The sequence below is a fragment of the Macaca thibetana genome, chromosome 16 (assembly GCF_024542745.1).
Source record: "Macaca thibetana thibetana isolate TM-01 chromosome 16, ASM2454274v1, whole genome shotgun sequence".
NCBI classification, from domain to species: Eukaryota; Metazoa; Chordata; class Mammalia; order Primates; family Cercopithecidae; genus Macaca; species Macaca thibetana.
In genome coordinates, this window is record NC_065593.1 from 76,024,390 (window position 1) to 76,052,325 (window position 27,936).

Here is a 27,936-nt window from a genome sequence, read left to right on the forward strand (position 1 = left end):
CGCTTTGGCAGCCCCAAAGATCATTGGCTGACCAAGATGTCAGTCAGGCAGATAACGGCGCAGTGCGGGTGGTGGGGGCGTGGGTGGCCGGGAGGCGAGCGTGCTGGAGTAGCGGGCCTCCAAGTTCTAGGCCAAGTCTCTGAGCGTGAAACTGTCTGTGACCTGCGCTGACTTCTCCTCTGCTGCTGCTGTTCTGAGCGGCCTTTCCATGCTGTCGAGTAAAAGTACAATTCTGCTTTAGCGGAAGACCTACTACTTTCGCGGGACCGAGCCCCGCGGCCTGGCAGCCTGGCCTATGCGCAACGGGTACCACCTTCCTGCCCCTTCTCTTCCCAAGGCCCCTTTGACCCGAAAGCTGCTGTCTTCGGGCCTCAGGGCCAGGCTTCAGGGGCGCAGATGCGCTCAGGGCCAGGCCAGCTTGAGTCAGGTCCTCCCGCGCTTTCCTGCAGGATCTAGAAATGTCCCCGAATTCTGGGGTAGACACCGACCTGACCAGCTTGGCTCTGTTTTTGTCGGTTCCCATCCTGTACCTTCCCCGCCGTGCATCCCAACGCAAATGCTAATCCAGCCCCAAAAGTATCTGTGCCTGTGAGTTTGAAAGGGAGAAGGGCCAGAGACCAAGTGACACCTTTATATAAATGGTTTCCAATTCTTAGCTTTCATCAAAATTGAAGGAGGTTTGTATTGAATTGTTGGATTATAACATTAAAGTTTTTTTTTTTTTTTTTTAAAGACAGGGTCTTGCCCTGTCACCCAGGCTGGAGTGCACTGGTGTGATAAGGGCTCACTGTAGCCTCGACTGCCTAGGCTCAAACGATTCCACTTTAGCCTCCAGAGCAGCTGGAACAACAGACGTTTGCCACCACACCTAGCTATTTTTAAATTATTTGTAGAGATGAGATCTCTCCATGTTGCCCAGGCTGATCTCGAACTTAGGCTCAAGCGACCCTCCCACATCAGCATCCAGAAGTTCCAGGATTACAGGCTTGAGCCACCATTCTGGGCGCTAAATATAATTTTTAGTGAAAATGATTTTTCCATCTCCCAGGTTTAAGTGATTCTCTTGCCTCAGCCTCCCGAGTAGCTGGGATTACAGGGGTGTACCACCACGGCCAGCTAATTTTTGTATTTTTAGTAGAGATAGGGTTTCACCATGTTGACCATGCTGGTGTCGAACTCCTGACCTCAAATGATCTGCCAGCCTTGGCCTCCCAAAGTGTTGGGATTATAGGCGTGAGCCACCACATCTGCCCAAGAAATCCCCCTTATTTTTTTATTTTATTTTATTTTTGAGACAGGGTCTCGCTGTGTTGCCCAGGCTCTAGTGCAGTGGCACTATCTTGGCTCACTGCAACCTCCGCCTTCAGGGTTCAAGTGATTCTCCTGCTTCAGCCTCCTGAGTAGCTGGGATCACAGGTGCCCGCCACCACGCCCAGCTAAAGGAAATCCCCTGTAAAGAGGAAAGTTTAAAAAAAAATTTAAAAAGGAAAGAAAAAGAAGTACAAAATTTGTGGTACCTTGTCTTATTCTAATAAAAAATAATGATATTTAGCCACAGATAATAGGAACTAATGGGGGGAGGAAATTTTTTCTTTTGTGACCTACATTTCCAATAAAATTTCAGTTTTTATTAGAAAATTGAATATAAATGTTGTTTTGAACAACTGTACTACTAATAGATGTAACCCTTAAAGCCTTATTAAAGTTACAAAAAATTAATTTTAAAATGTCAATTAATTGATACACATTTGTTTTGAGGCAGGGTCTTGCTCTGTTACCCAGGTGGTAGTGCAGTGGGGGAGACACTGCTTATTGCAGCCTTGGCCTCCCGGGCTCAAGCAATCCTCCTACCTCCTTTTATTTTTTGTAGAGACAAGGTCTTGCTGTATTACCCAGGCTGGGTTCAACCGATCCTCCCACCTCAGCCTCCCAAAGTGCTGGGATTATAGGCGTGAGCCACCTCGTGACCAACCTTTTTTTTTTTTTTTTTTTTTTTTAAGAGACTGAGTCTTGGCCGGGCGCGGTGGCTCAAGCCTGTAATCCCAGCACTTTGGGAGGCCGAGACGGGCGGATCACAAGGTCAGGAGATCGAGACCATCCTGGCTAACCCGGTGAAACCCCGTCTCTACTAAAAATACAAAAAACTAGCCGGGCGAGGTGGCGGGCGCCTGTAGTCCCAGCTACTCGGGAGGCTGAGGCAGGAGAATGGCGTGAACCCGGGAGGCGGAGCTTGCAGTGAGCTGAGATCCGGCCACTGCACCCCAGCCTGGGCCGCAGAGCGAGACTCTGTCTCAAAAAAAAAAAAAAAAGAGACTGAGTCTTGCTCTGTTACCCAGGTTGGAGTACAGTTGCATGAACATGGCTTACTGCAGTCTTGACCTCTTAGGTTCAAGTGACTCTCCCACCCAAGCCTCCCAGCAAGCCCTGTAGTACCTGGGACTACCGGTGCGCATCACAATGCTTGGCTAATTAAAAAAATTTTTTTGTAGAGACTGGGTTGAGCTATGCTGCCCAGGCTGGTCTTGAATTCCTGGCCTCAAGCAATCCTCCAAAAGTGTTGGGATTATAGGCATGAGTGAACCACTGCACCCGGCCTGTATACATATTTGTGTTGCAAACATATGATAGGGTGATCAATAGTAGGCTTTGAAGCATACCAATAAATTACATGTAGGATAAAACTATGGGAAGAATAGTGGGAATTATAAGAAAAGAAAAAAGAACAATGTTAAAGAAGGGTTTCTTGTGTTTTTAAAATGGATGGTGGTGGCTCTCAAATCACTGCTATTTGGGTAGGAATGGGTCAATACAAATGAAGGATGGAATTGTTTTATAAAGTATCAATATTTACAAGACACTTGAGATTACATCCTTTGCATTTATTTAAATATATCATTGTATTTTATAATATTTCAGATGTCAACTGAAAAATGCATGAGGGGGATACACATATTTGAAATTCTTTTACAGAACACTGGAACAAAGGATTGAAAAGCAATAACCAGGTAGTTCTTGCACAATGGTTAATTTGTCCTTTTCAGCAGTGGTTAATTGCACATGCTCTCAAAGCTAGACCATCTGGGTTGAAATTATGTCCTCCTTTTCCTATTGTGTTAGGCACAGGGATGATTTTTTTTAATTTTCATTTTGAGACAGGGTCTTATTCCATTGCCCAGGCTGTGAGTGCAGTGATGCAATTATGGCTTACTGTAACCTTGGACTCCTGGCCTCAAGCAGTCCTCCCGCCTCATCCTCATCCCAAAGCCCTGGGATTACAGGCATGAGCCACTATGCCTGGCCTCTTTTTTTATCATTATTTTTTAAACTGAGGTATAATTTACACATAGAAACACACTCTTTGGCAACCTGAACACACTCCTGTAACCAGCACCTAGATCAGGAAACAGAACAGTACCTGAATTCAGAATTCCCCCTCATGCTTGGGTGTCTTAGTCTCTCTGCTACTGATCCCACATCTCTAAAATGGGGATAATAATATCAACCCCTTGGGGTTGTTCTGAGGATTAGATGAACAAGTATCTGCAGAGCTGTCAGCACAGTGCCTGGTACAGGGCGAGTGCTACCGAAGTGTTGGCTGTTGTCATGATCCCCTAGGGCCACCAAGCCAGCACCTCTGCTTCCCTTCACCTCGGCCTAACAGCCCCAGGTTCCAGGAGCTTCTGGACCCAGCAGAACCACCTTCAGGTCCCCAACACACTAGATATGGTGGAGGGTAAGTCTCCAGCTCCTTACAAGAAGGGTTTGGAGAAAGCCACAGCACAGTCAAAGACCTGATGACCTTCAGATAAGTGACACACCCAGCCCAACATGAAATGTGCACTTTATTAGCTGTGTGACACTCCACTGCCCTCAAGAGACCCAACGTCACAGAACCATCAGAAGCAGAGGGCTGGAGGTCTGTCCTGACATGTCTACCACAGAAGACACCTCCATCTCCAGCCAGGTTGGAGTCTCATGGTAAGAGTGATCATGGTGACCAACCCTGGGCCTTGGTGCTGGGCCATGAGGTGCTGGAGGGTTTTGAGCTGGGAGGCTCAGAGCAAGGTACTCATGTAGATCAGAAACTTCTTTCTTCACTGCCCCCTCCATCCTGTAAGCTGCCTCCACACCTGAGACTCTCCCACCCTCCACCAGGCTTGCTGTTTAAATGGAGCCCTGGAGGAGGCTGGGCTAAGTCCTGAGCCTCTTCACCCACGCCATCCTGGGTCACCTGGATCAGCAGTTTGTAGCTACTTTAGGAGATTAGGAGAGGCCCATCTGGGAGGCTGTCTGCCTCCCCAAGATCCTCTTTTTTTTGAGACGGAGTCTCGCTCTGTCGCCTAGGCTGGAGTGCAGTGGCGCAGTCTCGGCTCACTGCAACCTCCACCTCCCGGGTCCATGCCATTCTCCTGCCTCAGCCTCCCCAGTAGCTGGGACTACAGGCGCCTGCCATCAGGTCTGGCTAATTTTTTAAAATTATTTTTAGTAGAGACAGGGTTTCACTGTGTTAGCCAGGATGGTCTTGATCTCCTGACCTCATTATCTGCCTGCCTCAGCCTCCCAAAGTGCTGGGATTACAGGTATGAGCCACTGCACCCGGCCACCTCCTCAAGACCCTTAACTCTCACCTTGCCCACCTTCAATCCCCTCATGGTGTCTTTATCTTGGAGTTCAGTGGCCCCAACTCCCTGCAAATCCAGGATCTGAGCCATGTCTCTGGAAGTCCAGCTGCTTGGGAACAGAGCCAAGGTGTTCAGGGAGGGAGGAGAAGCAGGGACCACAGATGAGTCCCTGTACTTTCAGGGGATGCAGAGGTGAGGCCAGGGGTGCCCAGAGCCCCTCAGGCTGTTCCTCTTCTGAGGATGGTGCCAGAGTTTTGTCCGTTGCCACAGCCAGGTGAGGCATCCTGGGGGAGGAACTCCTGTGCTTTGGACTACAGTCGTCCAAGTCTCCATAGCTTGGGGTCTGGGAGGAGCAAGAAAGAGGGATGCACCCCAGGCCAGGCTACAGGTTAATCCACCCTGACTTCAGGGATGGGCTCAGGCAAAAATTGTACTTGACCTTCCCACACCTCAGGGTCCTGCTGCCCTGGCCCCAGCTGCAGGCTCTGTAGTCACATTCTGGGCTTTGCCAGCACCTTGCCCAGGCTAACCCTACCGTGACTCTGATCATAAAGGAGGTAAGCAGAAGCCCTGGCTGCTCTGGGGCCACAGAGGCTCTGGGCCTGATGCCACACTGTGACCAAGTCGGGCTAGGGAAGGCATGCAGCTGCTTCTAGGTAAGTCCCTGGGAATCCCCTCACCTCTTACCTGTGCAGGAGGCAGAAAGCCCTGGGGTAGCCTGGGCCCTGGACTCGTCATCTCCGAGGCTATAGGAAACAAGGCCAGGTCATTGGAGGCAGGGGCTTCCAGAATGTAGCTGGCTTGGCCCTGGGGCATGGGCTGCTGGAGGAGCTGCAATATGCGGCTGAGGTCTGAGGACATGCGGGACTCCAGCCTGCCAGACAGAACCCCACAGTCAGGGTCAGGGCTGGCAAGAGCAGTTCCTGAGGGCAGCTGTCAATCTTGTAGCCTGTGTGCTGTTCCTGCTAGATGGAATGGCAGCCTGGGGCCTACCTGAAGCTATTTCCTTACTGGGATCCTCAGCCCCTGCCCAGATTCCCCCGGTACACCCCTGACTCTAACACCACCAGTGAGCAGGCACCAAGCAGACAACATTCAGTCCCCAAGATGCTTTGACGTGGATGTTCTAACTATCCCCATTTCACAAAAGGGCAAACTAGCTTCAGAGCTGTTTAGTAACTTGCCCACACTCTTGCTGGTAGGGAACAGAGCCAGAATTTGAAGCTAGACTGCTTTGCCTGTAAGCCCCCACTCTGCCACCACAGCCCTGCCATCCATAGGACACACCCCCTTTCCCTTTCCCAGGACCTGTGGAATTTGTTTCTGCACATGCTTGTGCCCCTCCCCTGAGAAGCTCCCTTGGCATGTTCCAGAGTTCGCTAGGGGAAGTCATCGGGGGAACTGTGCTTAGTGACAGGCATGGGTAGACCTGCAGCTAAACGGCCTACCCCATTCTAAAACCCACCTGGCACCCCGTGATGTCTCTGAGTCACTAGGAGGGGCTACCCATGCCCAGCCCCCAGCCCTGGCCACAGCGCACTCACCTGTTCATCTGGGCCTGGAGCTGCTCTAGCCTGGAGCCCAGCTTCAGAGGCCAACAATCTGGGTCTCCCTGAGGGGTTGGGGGGCTATGCCTTGGGGGCATTTTCTGCAGCAGCTCAGGCCAGAGGCCAGATGCATCTGAGATGCTCAGGGGAGGGGCTGCATCTGCAGGAGGGAAAGGGAAGTCTCAGATGGGCCCAGCTGGTTCCACAGGCCTGACCCTTCTCAGTAGAGCCCGTCCCCCACCCCCTACCTGCCCTGGGGACACAGGGTATGAAGAGTGGCTCTCCTCACCTGGGTGCCCTGGAGCACAAGCTCCTGCCCCCATGGAGTTCTGGTTCCCAGGACCCAGGAGGTGGTAGCCCTTGGAGGGGAACTGGGGCCCCAGCTCATGGGGAGACCCTGGCAGGGTGAGGACTTTTAGCGCTGGTTTCACTGCCCAGGGAGCTGCAGCCCAGTGGCCCCCTGATGCCTTGGTGTGGAACCTCAGGGGGCTGGCTAGTCTCCATACACCCCTGGGGGTTGCATTTGAACCACAGAGCCCTCACTCTGCCTCTGAGGACACAGGCCATCAGGGCTGGGAGACTGGGGAGGAAGCAGGGCAAAGGTTCCAGCTCTGGGTCTAGAGAGGGAGCCCCTCTCCATTCATGGAGGGGTTGGCGCTGAGGAGGCAGGATGGAGAGGACATGGGAGGGGCAGGATGCTGGCCAGGGGCTGCGGGCTGGTGGGAGCGGGGGCTAGCTTTGCTCACCTGACTGGTTGTCATTGAGAAAGAAACCTTGGTGGTCTTGGCTGCCAGGAGCCTGTCGGGGGGATGAGTGGAGACCCCCGGCTGCCTTGTGGGAAACAAGAGGGTGAAGTAACAGGAACCAAAACTGGGATGGGGCCTCTTTGTTCTTCCCTGCCCTCACCCCATGGTGCTGTCACAACTAGGTGAAAGAGTGACAAGCAGCTGGGCACAGCAACGATGCCCTGGGTGGCTTCCTGCAGATGGCCCAGGCCGCAGAGACCACACCCCTCCTGTCCTGGTGCCCAGCTGCTAGGCATTCTGGCTGCCTGATGGCTGGGGCCCCAAGGCAGAGTCCTTACCAGGTGTCCCCTGTGCAGATTGTGGGGGTGGGGGGAGGGGAGATACTGAGGAAGGGGTGAGGGGATGGTGTGGGGAGGGCTGTCCACAGCCAGAAAGCCCACCCAGCTCCATGCTCAGGAAACTGGGCACAGGGCCCACGCCAGCAGAGTCCTCCCCCGAGGTGGAGGGGGAGGGGCGCCGGGGAAGAAACAGCCCGGGCTCTGTGTTTCCTGGCCAGGTGCACACTGCCTTCTTCCCATTAGTTCCCTCCTCTGTGATACCCTGCTCTGGGCATTCCAGGTCGGTCCTGGCTGTCCCACTCCTTGGCAAGCTTGATCTCCACATGGCTTCTCCTTTATACCTTTGTGACTTTGGCTATTTTACTTTGTGGCTCTTTATTTTTCTTGAGTTGTCAAAATCTCCTCTACTGAGGGATAAGTGTGAGAAGAGAGACAGCTTTGTCACCTCTTGGCAGCCCCTGTGCCTGGCACTGTGAGCCCTCTGGACGGGAGGCACCTTCCTTTTCAGCTTGGTGTGGTATGGTGGGAATGCCTGGGCTTTGGAGTCAGACAAATTAAATTCACATTTTGGCTCTGCCATTTACTAGCTGAATGGCTTTGGCCAATTTATTTATTGCCTCTAATCTTCAGTTTCCTCATCTGGAAAATAGGGATAGTAATACCATTTGCAAGGAGATCATGTAAACGAAGCCCCACCCTTAGCACATAGTCAGTGCTTAATAAATAGTAGCTATCCTCATACTTAGCATGACGCCAGCCATGGTAGGCACAGAAGAAATTATGGCAAAGGTTGTAGGATGGGGTTGAAAGGAAGGGTATTGGTCAGATGGGTGCCCTCAGGCCAGGCAGGCCCAGCCCTCAGCAGGCTGCCTGGGCATTTCTACCCACCCTGGCCCACCTGGCCCTGACTCACGTCCCGCAGGTTGAAGGTGACCTCCAGCTTACTCCAGAAGCTGTCCGCAAAGGCCGGGTACATGTCCAGCACCTCCAGCAGGTCTGCCCGCTGGATCTTGTGCAGGTCGCAGTAGGTCAGAGCACGCACGTCTGCACTGGACTTGCCTGGCCGGGCATGGAGGCTGACGGGCTCCCCAAAGATGTCATTCTTCCCTGCCAGCCAGAGGGGTGGGAGTTTCTTCAGGGTCTGGCTCCATGCTCCCTTATGAGGGTCCTTTGACCATGACCTCCCCCAACCTCAGACATCCTTCTAGGCTGGGGCCTGCTGCCCAGGATCGAGCTCTGCCAATGATCCATGGCTGGATGTGCTGGCTGTGGGTGGCAGGGTGGTGGTGGTGGAGTGGCTGTTCTCTTCCTGTGCCCTTTGAGCCACACAGGCTCCTCTCACTGTCTCCAGGCCCTTCAGAACCACCATCCATCAGAATCTCCCTCCTGTAGCCCACACTCTTTGGCACAGTGGCAGGAAGGGGCCCTAAAGCCTCAATGTCTGTCTCAACGTCTTCCTGCTGCTTGGCCTGCCGGTGCTGTGGAGCAGGGTGCAAGGAACCCAGGGCCAGAGCACCTAACTCCGCCAGGGCACGGCCGGGGGCTTCTCTTTGTCTTCCCACTCCTGATTGTGGGGCCAGGTAACCAGCATGGCCCTGGTGGAGGAAGCCTGGGGAAGTTACTCCCCCTGTCTGGACCCCAGAGTCTTCATCTCTAAAATGGGTAAAACCTGATCTGCCTTGCCGACCCCACTGGACTGTTCAGAGAAGCAGATGAGGTGATGCTTGAGAAAGTGACTCAAAAAGCAACAGGCGGCTGGGCGCAGTGGCTCATGCCTGTAACCCCAGCACTTTGGGAGGCTGAGGCTGGTGGATTATTTGAGGTCAGTAGTTTGAGACCAGTCTGGCCAACATGGTGAAACCCCATCTCTACTAAAAACAACAACAACAAAAACAAAAATTAGCAGGGCATGGTGGCCTGTAATCCCAGCTACTCGGGAAGCTGAGGCAGAAGAATCGCTTGAACCCGGGAGGCGGAGTTTGCTGGGAGCTGAGATTGCACCACTATACTCCAGCCTGGGCAACAGAGCAAGACTCTATCTAAAAAGCAAACAAAAAACAAAACAAAACAAAACAAGAAAGCAAGAGGCACCTGACTAGGTCCATGCAAGACAAGGCGGAAGGATGTCCCAGGGTAGACATGGGTGATGCTCAGGTATGTGGCAAGGGTACTGGGCCCTCCTGGTGCCAGGTGCTGTGCTGGCCAAAGGATATAAATATAAGATGTTGTGCCACCCATAAGGACCCCCTCAAATCCCTGCAAGATAGGTATATAAGCAGCTAACAAGTTTACAGCATGATCTGTAGAGCCCTAGAAACAGGAAGAACCAAGAGTTATGGGGCCATGGAGGAGGGAGGGGCTCCTCCTGCCAGGGGTGGCAGGGACAGAGAGGAGGGAGCTTACAGAGGAAGAGAAATGGGGGCTGTGTGGAGAGAAACAAGGACTGGCCCCCATGATAAAGGCAATCAGGGCAGAAGAAACAGCATGTGATCAGCACTGCACTGTCAGGGCCCAGGGGTGGAGAGCCCCAGGCCGGGGTGCCACAGAGCATGACTGCTTTGATTGCCACTCCCCCAGAAAGTCCAGCACCCTCAGCCTGGTGACACTGTGCAAGTGGCACTAACAGTTTAGCACAGAGGGATGGGTGGAGGCTGGGATATGTCCCCACAAGAGAACAGGATCAAAGGACATTCACAGAAGAGAGGGCTGAGGCCTGGAGAGGGAAGGGGCTCACTAGGGCCACACATGAAAGCCTGAAGCTTGAAATCTGGGCAACACTATTATGTGATGGTTTTCCAGTAGATGAAAGATTCTGATCTAATATCTCTTTCTACTCAGGACAAAATGAGAGGTTTCATGTCTCTGACTGAGACTTAAATTGGATTAACTTCTTAATTATTAATAATAATTATCATCCCTCCCATGTGATGGCACTTTTTTTTTTTTTCCAAGATGGAGTCTTGCTCTGTCGCCCAGTCTGGAGTGCAGTGGCGTGATCTTGGCTCACTGCAATCTCCACCTCCTGGGTTCAAGCAATTCTCTGCCTCAGCCTCCCAAGTAGCTGGGACTACAGGCACCTGCCACCACACCGGGCTAAATTTTTGTGTTTCTAGTAGAGACGGGGTTTCACCATCTTGGCCAGGCTGGTCTTGAACTCCTGACCTTGTGATCCACGCACCTCAGCCCCCCAAAGTGCTGGAATTTCAGGCGTGAGCCACCACGCCCCCAGCCGTGGATGGCACATCTAAGGTAGGCTGGGAGTGAGGGAAGGTCTCATACAGAAACCTATGCCTAAGCCCAGCCTTGGAGGACAACTGGGATCTGCCGGACTGGCACAGGGTAGGGCGCTCCAGGCAGAGTGGCAGCACATGCAAGGGCACAGATTTAGAGAACTCTAAGTAGTTTGACTGGAGCATGAAGTACCAGGCGGAGGGTGGTGGGACAGGGTGGTCGGATTGGGATAACTGGGGATGCCACGCATGGCCCATGGGGAGCCATCGAGAGATCTTGAGCAGAAGAGACAGATGTACAGATGTCTCTTTCAGGTCACTGGCAGAAGGTAGAAGACAGGCATAGGAGTAAAACAGCCGTAGGGCCATGGGAAAGGAGTTCCCAACATCTTTCCAGGAAGGACCCAAAGAGGGCTGGATCCAGGCAGGGACAGGGAGACAGGTGTGAGATGGGGAGGTATGGACAAGTCTGGCTGGTGGACAGTGGGCAGGAATGAAGTAGGATGCCCCCTTGGCTGACTGTGGCGTGGGCAATGGGCAGATGCTTCACAGTGATGGGATGCTGAAGCAGCTGGTTTTGAGGAAAGGTGATTTCAGATTGGGATACATTGAGTTTGATCTGCTCATAGAATACTAAGGTGGCCATGCCCAGGAAGAATGGAATATTCTGGTTTAAGGAGACAGCGGGGCGAAGACAGAGCTCTGGGGATCCTTGTGGTACAGGTGAAGGCTGAGGCCATGGGAGCGAGGAGCAGGCCCAGGGGAGGGTGTCAGGTGAGGAGAGGAGAGCAGATCACCAGCAGGCCAGAGGAAGCAGAGAGAGAAGGGAGCCTGAGGGGTACCTGTCCAGAGGGGCTGGAGGATAGCCAGATCATGGGGACCAAAGGAGGGCAAGCCTGAAGTTGGGGTGGAGGTGAAGTCATGGGGCAGGCAAGGAAGATGAGAATCTAGGAGAGGACCCTGTGATGCTCAGAGAGGTAAAGTGACTTGCCCAAGGTCACACAGCAGGCATGTGGCAGAGGCTGCTTGTGACCTGTCTGTCCCCCTTGCCCAGTGCTCATACCCTTCCTCCAAAGTGTCTGGCTATCCCTGTGTCTGCACTGAATGAGACTGGGGTCCCCAGCCAGGGAATCCCCCTCCACCCAGAGAGACCATTGGCCTTTCTCCCTGAACTCCCCAAGAGTGCAAAAAGGTAGGAAGACCTGCCTGGGTTTCTGAGTCACACTGACAGCCCTGGAATCCCTGCCTGGCCACAGACTAGCATGATCTCCCTCAGCTTCAACTTCTCTCTCAGGAAAATGGGACCTCTGGCAGAGGGCTGTTTTAAGGATTCAGGAAGCTGGGTATATATCTCTCCCGGGTACATGCTGTGCACGTTGCTGGCCAGTAGAAGTAAAATCCTCATCAGGAAGAGGGTGACCTGGGCAGGGCATCTTCAATCCCGCCGCCTTCCATCCAATCCCCAACACAGGCCTGGTCCACTCCGCCTGACCCACCTAGGATGGCCACGACCACGTCGTCGCGCAGGATCTCGATGGAGCCTCGGGAGATGAAGTAGAGCGTGGAGAGCACATCGCCGAGGTGTACCAGCGTGTCCCCAGGCGGCGCGTGCGTGGTCTTGAACTTGACGGCTAATGCGCGCAGGCAGCCCTTGCTGGCTCCGCTGAAAGCCGGGCAGTGCTGCAGCAGCGCGCGGTGCAGGTGCAGGCAGATGTCAGCCTGCAGGCACTCGGGGAAGCCCTTCAGCACCTGCAAGGCGGGCGGCCAAGTCCAGCGGGGCGCGGCCGGGGTGGGGCTAGGGAGAGGGTGGGGAGGGCTCTGGGGACGCCCCGCCCCCGCAGGATCTTGGCCTCCCCCGGGCATTGGCCAGAGCGGCGGGGCTCACCGCGTTCATGTCAATGCCATTGGTGTAGGACCAGGCGTGCTGGAAGTACTCCTCCAGGCGCTGGCGCAGCGGGTTGGGGATCTGGTGGAAGCGGATGAACTCCTTGACGCGCAGCATCTGCGTGTGGTAGCGCGCGGTGCCCGAGTACAGGCGCTGGATGATCGCGGACACGTTCCCGAAGATGCTGGCGTACATCAGGGCTGGGGGCGGGGCGGGGAGGGGAGTGAGCTCCTCCGCGGCCCCACTGGGCCTGAGCTTACTCGGGCCTTCCTCTTTCCAGCAGCTCCCTGGTAAGGGACCCCTCTGTCCAGGGAGAAGTCAGGAGTGACCAGGGCAGAGCCAGGGCACATGGGGAACAAAGGCCCCTGGGCTTCCTGCCCTCCTCCCTATGCCCTGTGCCTCTTGGCATCTTACTGGGCCCAGCGGTCAAACACCCGAGAAGAAAGAAGGAAGGCAATGGATTTTTTTTTTTTTTTTTTTTTTGAGACGGAGTCTCGCTCTGTCGCCCTGGCTGGAGTGCAGTGGCCGGATCTCAGCTCACTGCAAGCTCCGCCTCCCGGGTTCACGCCATTCTCCTGTCTCAGCCTCCCGAGTAGCTGGGACTACAGGCGCCCGCCAACTCACCCGGCTAGTTTTTTTTTGTATTTTTTAGTAGAGACGGGGTTTCACCGTGTTAGCCAGGATGGTCTCGATCTCCTGACCTCGTGATCCGCCCGTCTCGGCCTCCCAAAGTGCTGGGATTACAGGCTTGAGCCACCGCGCCCGGCTGGCAATGGATTTTTAAAGTTCAGATATGCTTTCTCCTTTAAGTTGTAAAAATACAATGAAAAGAAAAGTCTCCGCCGGGTGTGGTAGCTCAGGCCTGTAATCCCAGCACTTTGGGAGGCTGAGGTGGGCAGATCACCTGAGGTCAGGAGTTCGAGACCAACCCAGACAACATGGTGAAACCCCGTCTCTACCAAAAAAATACAAAAATTATCCGGGCGTGGTGGTGCCTGCCTATAATCCCAGCTACTTGGGAGGCTGAGGCATGAGAATCACTTGAACCCAGGAGGCAGAGGTTGCAGTGAGCCAAGACTGTGCCTCTGAGCTCCAGCCTGGGCAACAGAATGAGACCGTCTCAAAAAAAACAAAAACAACAAAAAAAAGCAATCTCAATTTCTTGTTTTCACCCATTTTCTTCCCTTGTTTTTGTTTTTTTGGGCTTTCACATCTCTAAATACTCTGAACATGACAACTCAATCTATGTGTAAAATTCCATGCTGCCTCTTGTGTTCCTAAACTAGGTATCTTGGGAGGCAGGCAGCTGGGAGCAGGGATAGAGAGCAGCACAGCCTTGGAGCCGAACCCCTGGGCTGGGATCCGGTCACTCGGACATTTCCTAGCTGTGTGCCCTCTGGCAATTTAGCACTATCTGGGTTCTTTCTTTATAAACTGGGCTCAGAAGGAAATGAAATGTGGGCTTTTGTGAAGGGTTTAAAAGAGTGCCTGGCAGAGCTGGCTTCATGTGTGCAACCCGTGTGGACACACGGGGCCGCATGCTAAGAGCCCTGCATTTGGTTTAATACTCTGCTGTCACTGTCGAAAAATTCTTTTTTTTTTTTTTGAAACGGAGTCTTGCTCTGTCACCCAGGGGAGTGCAGTGGCGCCATCTCAGCTCACTGCAAGCTCCGCCTCCCGCGTTCAAGCTATTCTCCTGCCTCAGCCTCCTGAGTAGCTAGGACTACAGGCGTGCGCCACCATGCCGGCTAATGTTTGTATTTTTAGTAGAGATGGGGTTTCACCATGTTGGTCAGGCTGGTCTCAAACTCCTGACCTCATGATCCGCCCACCTCGGCCTCCCAAAGTGCTGGGATTACAGGCATGAGCCACCACACCCGGTGAAAAATTCTTAATAATTTTTTTTTCTTTTTTGAGATGGAGTCTCACTGTCACCTAAGCTGAAGTCAAGTGGCACGATCTTGGCTCACTGCAACCTCTGCCTCCCAGGTTCAAGTGATTCTCCTGCCTCAGTCTCCTGAGTAGCTGGCATTATAGGCATGTGCCACCACACCTGGCTAATTTTTTGTATTTTTTAGTAGAGATGGGGTTTCACCATGTTGGCCAGGCTGGTCTTGAACTCTTGACCTCGGGTGATTCACCTGCTTTGGTGTCCCAGAGTGCTGGGATTACCAGACTTGAGCCACCACACTTGTCTGATTCTTTTTTTTTTTTTTTTTTTTTTTTTTAATTTTTATTTTTTTGAGACGGAGTCTCGCTCTGGCGCCCAGGCTGGAGTGCAGTGGCCGGATCTCAGCTCACTGCAAGCTCCACCTCCCGGGTTCACGCCATTCTCCCGCCTCAGTCTCCCGCGTAGCTGGGACTACAGGCGCCCGCCACCTCGCCCGGCTAATTTTTTGTATTTTTTAGTAGAGACGGGGTTTCACTGGGTTAGCCAGGATGGTCTCGATCTCCTGACCTCATGATCCGCCCGTCTCGGCCTCCCAAAGTGCTGGGATTACAGGCTTGAGCCACCGCGCCCAGCACTTGGCTGATTCTTAATAATTTTTAAACAAGGGTCCCTACATTTTCATTTTGCTCTGGGCCCTGCAAATTATGTAGCCTGTCTTGGTGCCTGGCAGATAGCATAGACTGTGTGGGTGTTACATTTTGTGTACAATTGGTGCACACGCCAGCAAAAATTCATTGTGCTGCACACTTAGGATCAGTGTACTGCATGAATTGTTGCTATGTGTTATGTTCTATCTCAGTACAAAACTACAAATAAAATTTCACAGGTAAGACCAGAGCATGAAGTTAGGCCATGGCATGAGGTCTCACTCACAGCCAATGAGCATGACGCAGATGGAGAAGACCTTCTCGGAGTTGGTGTTGGGTGAGACATTGCCGAAGCCCACGCTGGTAAGGCTGCTGAAGGTGAAGTAGAGGGCTGTGACATACTTGTCCTGCACCGAGGGGCCCGAGGCTGGGTCGCTGCCGTTGTAGCGCTTGCCAAGCTGCACACCCAGGCTGTCCAGCCAGCCGATCTTGTGTTCCAGGTAGGGCCGCTCCACATTGCCGATGGCGTACCAGATGCAGGCCAGCCAGTGCGCAATGAGCGCAAAGGTGCACATGAGCAAGAAGAGCACAGCCGCCCCGTACTCAGAGTAGCGGTCCAACTTCCGTGCCACGCGCACCAGCCGCAGCAGCCGCGCTGTCTTCAATAGCCCGATCAGGGTTGTGGTCTGGAGGGGTAGGGAAATGGTAACAGGGCTGGGGTCAGCCCTTGGATGGGTGCACTGAGGCCTGCTTTTGTTCACTCATGCATACAACCACATAGTCATTCAACAAAACTTTATGGAGAACCTGCTCCGGGCCACGCACTTGGCAGTGTGGCACGGTATGGGACATTAAGGATCTCAGCCTAAAGCTCAAAATAGTGTTCCGGTTGCTAGGACAGAAGTCCAGTGGGAGCACAGAGGAAGAGGAGGTCAAGTCTGCAGAGGCAGGTCAGGGGAAGCTTCATGGATGAGGTGACACATGAGGTGAGCCTAGAGAGAGGAGGCTAGGGCTCCAGGCAGACGGGAGGGAGAGGGAAAGGGCACTCCTGGCTCAAGGAGCAGCATGAGCAATGGCACTGAGGTGTGAAGTGCGTGGCCCACATGGGAAACCGAGCGTGGCACTACAGCCTGGTGCGCATATGGAACATGGAGGAGCAGCGAGAGCCGTGCCTGGGAAGGGCAGGGCGGGCAGGGGCCCTGTGGGCTTCAGGGTCCATCACCAGCTTGGCTTCTATTCTGTAGGCCTTGGGGAGCCACTGAAAATTCTGAGGACCCTGTACATCCCAGAAGGTGGAACACAGGGTCAAGTAAGCGATCTGAAACTTGCTGTGGCAGTTGTGTGGAGGGGCGGGTGGCTGGCAAGTTTGGTGATGGGACACGGATGAGTACGAAGGCTACTCAGTGTCCAGGTGGGGGCAGCGGGGTAGGAGGGTGGATTTGCTGTGTCTTATGGGGGCTTGGAGGAGAGGAGCCCTGCTGGACACCCCCTGCTGGACAGGCTGGGGTGAGGAGGGGGTACTGGAACACAGAAGGCAGAGTCGATTTCAGTGAAAAGCTGATCCTGAGGAGAGTGGGCAAGAGGAGACCGTGGGACTGGAAGCTATGAGAAAGGCATGTAGATGCCTTCATGTCACCTATGGGCAGCCGGGTGGGCATAGTGGAGGGCTAGGGGGCGAGGTGGGACCCAGGGTGCACTGGGGAGTGGCCTGGGGATCCCTTTCTCCCTCCAGGGTGAGTGCAGTTTAGAAGTGAGCATGAGGGGCCGGGACCACATGAGTGCCCATCCTGGAATGAGCAGCCTGCTCCTCTTACCAGGGCCTACTCGGAGAGGGGGCAGAGGGGCAGAGGCCTGGGGGTGCAGCCTCGGCAGGTCCTTTTCCAGGGCCTCCTCTCCACCTCCACGTGCTTCAGCAAAAGTGCCCAGTGCCAGGTATTCTCCGCACCTAGTGCTGTGCAGCAGGGAGGGCTTGAGGCCAGCGTGCAGAGGACAGCCACAGCTGCTGGCCTGGAGAGGGTCTGCTCACCTCATCGGAGCCGGTGCGGAAGATCAGGAGGTCAAAAGGGATGGCGGCCACCATGTCGATGAGGAACCAGCCCTTGAAGTAGTGGACGGCAATGCGGCGGGGGTGGCTGACCACCTCATCATTGGTGTTGACGTAGGTGGTGCGGAAGTTGATGACGATGTCCACGACGAACATGATGTCCACGATGAGATCCACCACAGTGAGGGGACTGCAGGTATATCCACAGGCCCCACGCCGCGATTCGTCCTGGTCGCTGAGCAGGAAGGCAGCTGAATAGGGTGTGAAGACAGCCGTGTAGATGACCAGCAGCAGGATGAGCCAGTCCCACACGGCCTTGAAGGGGCTGTAATGCAGGATGGTCCAGCGGTGGATGCGCGGCGCCTGCAGCTTGTACTCGGGCAGCACATCCGCGCCCAGGGACAGGACCTAGGGGTGAGGCCGAGGGTGGTCAGGTCGGGGGCAGCCACAGCTGGTGAGACCAGCCTAGAGGGCTGAGGCCTGGGGAAGGTGTAGTGGGAGAGGGTGGATGACCATGGCTCTGGTGGGCAGAGGGGATGAGGGAGAGACAGGGTGGGGGATGTCTGAGAAGGCAGGTTCCTAAGGGGACAGATGCCTCGGGAGGAAGTGCAGAGAAAGGAGTTGGGATGCAAGAGGAGGGGTATGGCTCTGCCCCATAGCGACCCCAGGTTTGATGCTCACAAGCTGCCTTGGAAACATCCTGGAGTGGGTGGAGCCAGGGCAGGGGAGGGCCAGGCCCATGGTCATCTGTGGGCCCATTCCACACAAGAGCCCACTGAAGGGGTAACTGGTGGGCTGATCCTCTCTGGTGGGCTTGGGAGGCCCCCTGTGGTCAGGGTTCCTGATAGGAACAGGTCACCCCTAGAAGAGCGTCTTCCTTTCTGAGGGCCCTGGGGAGGCTGGACCAGTGAGTGCCCTCTCTGGGACCAACTCAGAGCCTCTCATGGAAATAGTCCATGGGGTAGGGGTGCAGCCAACCTGGACCCTCAACAGGTCCTGGGCAAAGGAAAACTGACTCCTCCCCACACATGTCCAAGAGTTTGGAACATCACCTTCTGCAGAGACCTCACTTCTCCCTTATCCCCTCCCGCCCCCACCTCCAAGACTGTGATTAACCCAGGATCTCTAGGCCCAGCTGCCCAACACGAGAGGCAGCCAGGGCATTAGGAAGGGCATGGGTACTGAAGCCAGGCCTCCCCGGTTGAATCCCAGGTGTGACATGTGCTATAGGTGAGCCTTACACAAGTTTTGTAACCTCTGTGAGCCTCAGTTCCCTCATCTGCAAAATGAAATCACAAAGGACAACAAAAGCCACGGGTAGTGAGGAAATGAGATGCATCTGTTCTCATGTAGTTAGTGAGATGCATCTATTCTCACGGAGATGGCACGCGCTGCTCTACACAGCAATTCCCCGTCCACCCTCCTCCTCCCTCATCCTCATCAGACACTGCTCCAGACAAGGATGGAGCCGGAAGGGTGTTCCATGGACCTCCTCTCCCACCAGATGAGATCTGGTGGATGGTTCAGGTTTAGGAAAATTTGCAATGTAAGGTTTGACCTTGCAAACAAAATCAATTAGGAGGTGGGATCACAATAAGGCAGATCCATTTGGTTTCAACCAGAGGGTCCCTATCTGACATCCAAACCCTTGAGCGCAGCTACCATGTCCCCACCCTGCAGTGACCTGCTCAGCCTTGAGGCCTCACTTTGTACTTCCCCAGGAAGCCCCCTCTGAATCCACATAGACTTGGGCTCTTTTTTTATTTTCTCCCTGTCCCTGTATCTACCCAGCTGCATGGTGGTGCTCCACTGAGTCATGGGCTCACTGAGTTTGGCTCCCTTGCCGGCCCTCTCCTCCCTGTGTGCCCAGCTCTTGGTCCACATGAGCTCTCAACTGCAGGTCCCTGAATGAGCACCGGAAACTGGGGCTCCCTGATCAGGAGCAGCTGCCGTCACACCCTGGGTATCAGAGGCCGCTAGGACCCTGTTAGGGTGAAACAAGGCCCTTCCCTAGGCCTGCCTGGGTGGGGAGTGGGAGGGAGACAGAAGGAATGGTGGGGGGTGGTTTAAAGTAGGCTGAGAGGAGAGTTCCGCAGCTCCTCAGGGCCCCCAGACAGGGGGACCCCCAAAATCTCCCACTGCCTCCAAAGCCAGCTTGAGGGCCCTTTGTGGCAAAGCCCACCCTGCCCAAGTCCCCCAGAGGTGCAAGGCCCTCAGGACACCCAGGCTCTGGTGTGAGGCCACAGCCGTTGAAGCTCTTCAAGTTCTGGTTGAGGCCGATGTGACTTCCCTGATCTGGGTCCTCGCCTGCCCTTTCCCCTGAGATCTGTCAGGCACCTCCCTGGACCTAAGACCCACATGGAGTGGGGGAGTGATGCCAAGAGGAGCCAAGCTAAGGAACAAACAGGGGCAGGCAGATTGGGCAGGTGCCGGGACTATGGGCCCAGCCAGGCCTGGCTGTCTTCACCAACTACTTTCCAGTCTAACAGCCCCCACCATGGCAGCCACCAACAGTGGCATCAACCTAAGATGCCCTGGGGTAAGCAGCTGGGGGGCTTCCCAGGGTCAGGCCTTTGGGCCACTCTGCCTGACCTCATAGGGCACAGTCCTACAGCCTGGCGTCCTGCCCTCCTTGGGATCCTTGAGCTCAGTGAGGTGCTGAGTGGTTTCCCCACACCTGGTTCCAGCAGCAACTGTGCTTCAGGTGAAAACAGGCAGGAGGGAAAAGAGCTGCCTCCAGCCCCAACACAGGGACAGCTGGGAAAGGAAAGCTGGGAGCAGGCCACTCTGGGCTCTGCATTGCTCAACCTTGGCCTGGACCCCTGGCTACGGCTTATAGCTTTGTCTGTCTCCTGGGGCCAGAACTACTCAATGTCAAATGGGTCCCCAGAGACCATTTAGTCAATGTCTCTCCTGCACATGAAAGCCCTGAGGTCTAGAAAGGGGGCTGGTAGTTTCCCTGGCCAAGATCACACAGGGAGTCAGTGCCAGGACTGTGGTCGCTGGAGCCTCCAGCAGGGCTCCTTGCATTTCCCTCTGGAATGGTTAGGCCTATTTCCAGCCTCATGAAAAAGGACAGCAGGGTGAGCTGGAGCAGAGGACCCACGGAAGCCTGCCTTGGGGTGGCCAAGGAGGAGCTGCAGGGGTCCTTCAGGGCCTGGCCCCCAGGAAGCTGATTAAAGATAGCTGGAGGTGGCAGCCCTGCCCTGCCCCACCCTGCCTGTGTTCACATTGGAAGGAAGTAGGGAGGGTGGCTTTTGTCTCAAAGGCAAGGGGGTGGCACAAGGCTGGGACGCCCGCATGCCAGCTCTCCTCTCAGTTTGGCCCTGGCATGTCTCCTCTCTGCCTTTCCTTCCCTGTGACAGGCTGAGCCTTGGGCAGGACCCCGTGGTAGCCTGCATGTCCACTCGCTGCCCTAGCTTCTCCAGGCCTAGGCGTCAGCATCGTTCACAGGCCCTGCTGACCCCAGCCTCCTCTGGCTCCAGGAGCTGGGCACAACAGCTGTGACCTCAGGCAGACCTGTAGGTCTTTAAGTCTCAAAAAGGACAGGACACCTGGGGCTCGAACCAGATATTAGAGGCTGGACAAGCAGGATCTCTTTACCGGCCAAGGCCCCAGAAGGGCCTGGGCCCAGAGCCTGGGAGAGGACCCTGGAGGCCTGGCACAGCTCCGCACACCCTGCTTTGCAGGCCCGCACCTGGGTGACCTTCTCAGTGACGTTCTGTGTCCGCTCCACCACCTTATGGGGCGCGATGATCTCAATCTCCGTGGTGGAGCTGGAGCGATGCTTCTCCAAATTGAACTCCACAAAGTTGAGTGTGAACTGCGGGATCTGGCTGATGGTCCTGTACTTGCCCCTGCCTGTGCCTGGCCCTGGTCCGCCCGGCCTGCCGTGAGAGCCCTCTGAAACCAGGGCCAGAAGTCAGAGCAGCCAGGACCAGGGGACCCTCATGCGTCCCTCCCACCGCCACCTTCACCCTGCCTCACCGGAGCCCAGGAAGCTCTGGGACAATAGGCGCTGGGACAAGCTGCGGCTGCTGCGCTTGGCCAGGAGCTGGGCCAGGTCCTCGAAGTTGAGGATGAACATGATGACAGCCCCGTCCTCATTCTTCACGGGCACCACGTCCACCAGGCAGCGGAAGCTGGAGGCTGCAAACACCATTGGGGGGATGGGGAGTGGGCCCTGAAGGAGTCCCCTCCTGCAGTGATCTGGCTAGGGAAGGGGCTGAGTGAAGGTCAAGTGAAGGGCAGCCACTGGGGTGAAGAGGCCTGGACAGTGACCAGAGCTACTGGGCAGAGGGTGGGTAAGGCTGCGCAGCTGGTGCTCCACCCACAGGGCAGAGGTGGGGAGAGCGGCTAAGCTGCTCATTAGGAGATAAGGTAGCATCAGATCAGGCCCAAGTCCACGCTTGGCCATCAGCTCAGAGCTTAACCTCAAGGTCTGCTTCTGCTGTAATTAAAGCTGAGCAGATGGGGGTGGATTAAGTGGGGAGGTGAGGCTGGGCATTCTACCCCATGGAGTTGGGTTGGCCCTGGGCTCTCTTCCCATATTCCCATCCTGCAAAGATGCCCTGCTCCTGTGATGCGGGGAGGAATTCGTTGTTGAAAGTACACTAAGTGCTGGGCATGGGGCCAGCTGGAATATTTGGCCTCAGGAGGTCCCTGAGGGGCAGGCATGGACCCCCATTCTGCAGAAGAGAGCCTGGGGTTCTCAGAAACTGACTTTCAAGGGCTGGGAGGGAGCATGGAGAGAGGATCCCTGGTTTTGCAGGATGCAATAGCTTGGAAAAGGGAAGGAACTTGTTTAGGAGGAGGGTGCTGGGGCCAGAACCAGGCTGCTGCTCTGGGCCTAGGAGGAGTGTGAGGTCCCAAGACAGGGCTGGGCCCAGGGAGTAGGCAGAGCAGTGGCCTGGGCACCAGAAACGGAGAAGGATGTCCATGTGGGGACAAGGCAGGCCCCTCCAGCCACCTTTCCCATCATCTTGGGCAACCCACACCCAGTAGCTGGCTGCCCTGTGCCTCTCAGGCTATAGACTCTGCCCCTTCAGGGTCTCGCTGCAGCCCCCTTCGGTGGGTGGAACAATACCAGTTAAAATGTCCCATACCTGGTCAGGCGCGGTGGCTCATGCCTGTAATCCCAGCACTTTGGGAGGCTGAGGCAGGCGAATCACTTGAGGCCAGGAATTCAAGAACAGCCTGACCAACATGGTGAAACCCCATCTGTACTAAAAATACAAAAATTAGCCGGGCGTGGTAGTGTGGGCCTATAGTCCCAGCTACTCGGGAGGCTGAGGCAGGAGAATCGCTTGAACCCAGGAGGCTGAGGTTGCAGTGAGCCAAGATCATGCCACTGCACTCCAGCCTGGGTGACAGAGGGAGACTCTGTCTTAAATAAATAAACAAACAAAATACCCCATACCCAACAGCCCCAAGCCGGGCACCCCATGAGCACCCTCTCCATGGGAGTCCTATGTCCCTCAACTCAAACTGTTGGCAGGTGTCAGGCCCAAAGGGCAGGATCCTCATGGGGCAGGGGCCTCAGGTGACCATGCAAATGAGAAGGCAGAGCTGCACTCCCTGAGGGCAGGTTAGGCTCTGCTTCACCTGTCCCAGGTGTTGTTTGTTGACTGAGTGGATGGAAGCCGATGTGTGGGGGACGCAGGCCGGACGCTGGTGGGAGTATCGCTGCTGTGGAACTCACTGGAATGACTCTCCACCAGACTCCTTGTTTCATCCTCAGCCCCTCCTCACAGCCATCAGAGCTGGGGTGCAGCTGAGCCACCCCTATCCTCCCTCTCGCTTTCCTCCCCGGGGAGTAGGAATCTCCCGTATTGGATTTCTGGACTCCCAGGCACCAGGCAGCCATCTACCATCTGCTGCCTGGGCCCAGGGGAGACATCCACACCGGGGAGAGGTGCCTGCCTGCTTCACCCACTCCTGGGCGCACAGTGCTACAGGCCCAGACTCCCAGGCCCAAGCCCATCACTCTAGTCAGCCTGGGGCATGGCAACACTTGGACGCTGAAACCTGGATAGGGAGCCTCCTTGGCCAGTGGCCTGGTACACTGCTCCTAAGACCAGATTATATTGTCAATCTTTCTGGCACTGCAAAGATCTGGACTGGCAGGGGTCGGGGAGAGGGCAGAGCTGGGCAGAGGGGCAGAGGGCCTCCAGGCTCTCTCAGCTGCTGGGGGCTGCCAACGAAGTCTTGGAGTGGCTGCACCCAGCAATTGATGTTACTGGAAAATTGATGCAATTGGAAAATTGCGGCTGGGAATGGACCAAAGACCAGCCCGTTATAGCAGTGAGGGCTGGGGCTGGGGTGGGGTGTCGGTGCATGGTACCCCATGCCCCGCCCCCATACCTGCGGCCTGTGGGGTAGGCAGACAGGAGGCTAGGAGGATTTGGAAGAGTGCAGAGCATTCTTCGAATGCCTCAGGCTGCCCCAGGCTGTCCTTGCTTACCTGTGGCTCAGAGCCCCTACACAATAAAAGCCCACATCTAGGTGACCAAAAGTGGGTAAGTATAACATCTCAGGTTATGCCCAGGAGTGGCAGTGTTCCCATGCCCTCGCTGGGGCCCTGGGGGAGGAACCACAGTCTCTGCCCGCTGTTTCCTTTCAGGAGCTCCTCCCAGCACCCCCCTCTCTGACCAAGGGCAGCAGGTTTGTCTGCCCCCTGGGAATTCCCATTCTTTCTTATCCTCTAGGTTTGTACTTTTCTTAGCAAAGGCACCCCACTTCTCTCCCCTGGGACACCCCACTTCTCTGTGTTCTTCTCTCCCTCTTGAATGGGCTCCTTCCTTCAGTTTCCCAGCACTCACAGCCTCCTTGTTGTCTTCACCTCTCTCTCCTGATGCACACCCGATCCAGCACTGTGGTGAGCCCCCAGGGAGAGGCTGGTGCTACAAAAAGCTGCCACTGAGAGAGTGGCCACTGCATGCCACCTCCTGGCCTGGTCCTCCTGGCATTCATGGGTGTGCATATGGTAAACATGGGGGGAGGGTGGGGGCAGACAGCAGCCCCTTGTCCCGTCCTCCTCATCAAGAGCTGAGGACTGGAGAAGTCCCAGGACTCCTCTGACCTGGCTTGGGGATTCTGGTTTGGAATCCTCAGAGAAGAGGACCCGGGAAAGGTAGGCTGGGGTGGGCTCTCAGGCAGGTGCCAGTGCAGGGCAGGCATGGGTGACACTGGGGGGATCTGAGTGCTCTCCTTTCTTCCCTCCAAACTCTCACCGGTTCTAGTCCTGCCACATCCCCATTCCTCCTTATCTGTTAGGTTCTCACCACTCCTAGCAAAGGCAAATAGAGGAAGAGCCAGTTTCCCAGGGGTCTCTGAGCTGTCTCCTGTGGTATTTTTGCCAAGTGCCCTGGCCTCTTTGAGCCCAACTGTCTGTAGCTGCACAACGTGGAGCTATGTGAACACAAACCCTCCACTTTGACTTCGAGAATTTTCAGTGGATTACCCCTTTAGAGGAAAAGAGGATTATGTATAAATCAGCTAGAGATCTGCTCAGGACCCCTTCCCACCTCCCTGGAGTTGGGGGTTGGGGGGGAAGGGAGGTACTGACCCGAGGAGGAAGGAAATCACCATTAGGATGCCCCTCAGCAGGACTGTAAGATGTACGTGAATATAGTAAAAAAAAGGATCATGTGCCAGCCTGGGCAACATAGTGAGACCTCCATCCCTACAAAAAATTAAAAAAATAGCCAGGTGTGATGGTGCACACCTGTAGTCTCAGCTACTCAGCTACTCGGGAGACTGATATGGGAGGCTGCAGTGAGCTATGTTCTTGCCAGGCTGGGTAACAGAGCAAGACCCTGTTTAAAATAAATAAATAAATAAATAAAAAGGATTATATGCGGTCTGTGGTCAGAGTGGACCTTAAGGTGAACATCAGTTATCTGAGCACAACATCCTTCCCTTGGTGTAATGCAGGCTGGGAAGCTCACTTTTCTGGGCTTCAGGACAATTTCAGGAAGGTTCAGGTAATCAAAGCCTTGGGCAATAAGATAGGGAAGGGCCGAAGGTGGGATGGGAGTAGATTGGGACTTATGGGGCACAAGGTATGTGGGTAATTTCCCATTTTCACTGAGGGTCTGCCCCCAAGACAAGGTTCCTAGGTTCCCTTCTGAGACCTGAGGACTCCCACAGGATTCTGATCTGAGTCCTGATCTCAGGGGGCCAAGGCCAGGCTTTGACTTCTGCCCTCTGTCCAGACACCTGCAGGGTGCTGAGGGGACCCCAAGAGCCATCACCTGACATCCCTTGGAGTCTGGGATCAGGTATAGCTCTAGTGTCAAGGACAGGAAAAGTAAGGACCTGCTGTACCTCACCCCCCATTTCCTGCTGTCCCATCCTGTTCCCCAGGACCCTTCTCACTCCCCTGACTGCCACCTCCTCTCTGCAATGATGTGAGGAGGTGAGGTCACAGCTTTTAAAAATATTCTGACTTCATTAACCCTGTGAGTGCTGCCACACTAAGCTAGATTCTTCCCAGTCCCCCCCGGCTGCCCCTGCATGCTGTACTTCCCACTGCCACTTACTCAAGTGGCAGCAGCAGGAACAACCAGGACCTACCCGAGAAGCGGTAACTCTGAGAAGCCTGCAAACACACACACACACACACACACACACACACACACACACACACACACACACAGGTATGCACTTGTAAGCACACACACACACACAGAGGCACACACATGCAAGCACACACATGCTCATGTTCCACACACTCCAGGCTCCTGAAACCTGGGCTCTCAGCACTCCTCAGTCCCGATCCAGAGACATCCATTCTTTATCTGCACTCAGGTGGCCTCATGCCTGCCTTCCCTGGGGACTTCTCTCTCCTGAGCACTTCCTTCCCCAGAAATCCTGCCTCTAAACACAAAGACACCTGGGGTCCTTTCTTTCCTCTTGGGGTTACTCAAAAGAAATCTCTGAGGGAGGAATCCAGAGACTTGGGTTCCAGTCCCAGGTTGGACTCTATCAGTGGGATTTTGGGCAAATCCCTTCCACATCTATGAAATGAAGGGATTTACCTAAGCCAGTGGTTCCTAAAGTAGGCAGGACATCAGAACCACCAGGGAGATATTTCCGAATATACCCGCTTGGCCTCATCTCACACCTTCTGAGTCAGCCTCTCTCTAGAGAAAGCATGTTTTGGGAAACATGCTCTGGGTAATTCTGATGCAGAACCAGGTTGGGGGCCATTGATTCAAGAGATTTCCAAGGACATTCAGGCTCTTTTCCTCATTCCCACCCATCCTGCCAGGTCCAGTGAGGACCCTGCGGTCCTGGGGAGTGGGGGAGGATTTCCAAGGGCTGCTGAGCTCTGTCTTCAGTCCCTGACCTATGCTTCTGTTCTGCTTGCAGTATGCTCCAGCTGGCAGTAACAACCCAAACGCCATCTGAATGAGCCTCCTGGTCAGGGAAAACTCCAGACCCTGTCTCCCCAAAGAACTAAGACTGGATGAGGCAGGCCCACCCCACTTTCCCAGCCAAAAGCCACCATGCCTTGCCTGGCCACAGAGGCCTTGAGGTGGTGACTCCTCTAATCCCTGGAGCAGACGGAGAGGAGGGAAGGTTAATTTCCATCCCAGCTGCCTGACAGCTGGGGCTGACAGTGACAGAGTGGAGAGCCAGGAAACCAGGGACACAAGGGAGGGATGGCAGAGTGGGAGGCCCTGCCCCAGGCCAGGACCAGTGGGTGGCCCAGCCTGATCCCTAGCTCCTGCAAAGGACCTCAGAAGGCATCATATCCAATGCCTGTGGAGGAACCAAGGCCCCTACAAGAAACAGGGTTTGTGCAGGCCCTTTGGATCCTGGGTCAGTGCCTTCTCCAAGGCCACCCTGGCTGGACAAGACAGAGGGCCAAGCCTGCCCTGCAAAGCCTCTGGCCTGAGTGTGCCTCACCATCCTTGCGGTAGTAGAGGATGTCCACCTTGCACTCCTCAGCCCCCAGCAGGGCCTGCGCTAGGCGAGACACAGCGCTGCTTGGTGTGTTGGGGCCTGTGAGGAAGTCGCAGGTGCAGGGTTGCTGCATCACCTCCACTCGGGAGTAGCCAAAGAGTTCACAGAAGCCATCGTTGCAGTAAATGATGGCGCAGTTCTCCATCTGAGCATTGGCGATCAGGAACTTCCGACCTGGGGTGGGAGGTGGGAGGCAAAAAGTCCATGGGAGCCAGGATCCCGAGGCAGGGAGGGAAAGATCATAAGGACTCTTGGGGGCAGTAAGGGGAATTTAGGCAGAGGAGCAGGGCAGTGACCAGAACGAGGGGGGGAGTCAGGCCTGGGGATTGTGGGAAGACTAGGGCAGTGAGGGTCATGAGGTGGAAGGAAGGCCCAAGGCCTCCTGGAAACAGGAAAAGTGTCAGAAAGGGAGGCAGGCATGTGACCAGATGGGGGTCTGGCCTGGGAAAGCTCCTGGGAAGACCAGCGCCAGGATATGAAAAGGAAGGAAAGGAAGGACTCAGGAAAGCCTCTGGAGGACGCGGGTGCGGGGGCGGGCAGTGGCTGGAAGGGGAGGTTCGGACTTGGGGCACCAAGGAAACAGCTGGGGGTGGGGAGGGAAGGGCTGCACCCTGCTCCTTGTGTTCCAGAAAAGAGGACAGCATTTAAGGCGAGCGGGTCCCGCTGGAGGAGAAGGTGTTAGGGACATCAAAGGAAGGATTTTGCATTCAGTACCCGGCACTCACCACCTTGCCCGGTTAGAAGTTAGTAAAGGGGTCCGGCCCCCGCTTTCACGGAACCAGGACTCCAGATCGTCCCCCCGCCCCAACATACACACACTCACTTTGGCCCTCGAACTTGCGGATGATGGTGTCCAGGTAAGTGTTCTGGGGAGCGACGTGGCCCCTGCGGACCGGCATCTTTCGGCGGCGGCCCCTGCCGGGAGCCACAGGCGTCCCCGACTCCCGGCGTCTCTGTCTGTCCTCGGGCTCAGCAGCGTCCGGCTCGGGTGGGCGCCGCCCCCGGGCTCCACGC

General features: G+C 55.2%; 1 protein-coding gene across 2 annotated transcripts; it reads right to left on the minus strand.

The window, feature by feature from the left end:
* Positions 1-1,266: 1,266 nt before the first annotated feature.
* Positions 1,267-27,895, minus strand: KCNH6 (potassium voltage-gated channel subfamily H member 6). Of its 2 annotated transcripts, XM_050764953.1 has the most exons (13): positions 27,746-27,895; positions 26,866-27,096; positions 20,938-21,099; positions 20,648-20,853; positions 16,933-17,358; positions 15,193-15,592; positions 12,369-12,568; positions 11,980-12,232; positions 8,167-8,360; positions 6,916-7,000; positions 6,167-6,329; positions 5,310-5,496; positions 3,824-4,965 (listed from the first exon to the last, which is right to left on the minus strand). In XM_050764953.1, exons 1-13 carry the CDS (start codon positions 27,819-27,821, stop codon positions 4,672-4,674), a joined length of 2,877 nt encoding a protein of 958 aa, XP_050620910.1. In that variant the 5' UTR covers positions 27,822-27,895; the 3' UTR covers positions 3,824-4,671. The 2 variants fall into 2 exon arrangements, with proteins under 2 accessions (XP_050620909.1, XP_050620910.1); XM_050764952.1 differs by lacking the exons at positions 26,866-27,096; positions 27,746-27,895 and adding an exon at positions 1,267-1,450 and having other exon boundaries at positions 4,629-4,965; positions 20,938-21,078.
* Positions 27,896-27,936: the final 41 nt, after the last annotated feature.

Coding starts and splice junctions, on each gene's coding strand:
- KCNH6 (XM_050764953.1), bottom strand. CDS start 27,821: ATGCCGGTCCGCAGGGGCCACGTCGCTCCCCAGAACACTTACCTGGAC. Junction 15,593..16,932: donor TCCGCACCGGCTCCGATGAG/GTGAGCAGACCC, acceptor CTACCCCTCCAG/ACCACAACCCTGATCGGGCT. Junction 6,330..6,915: donor TCTCAATGACAACCAGTCAG/GTGAGCAAAGCT, acceptor TCCCTCCTGCAG/ATGCAGCCCCTCCCCTGAGC.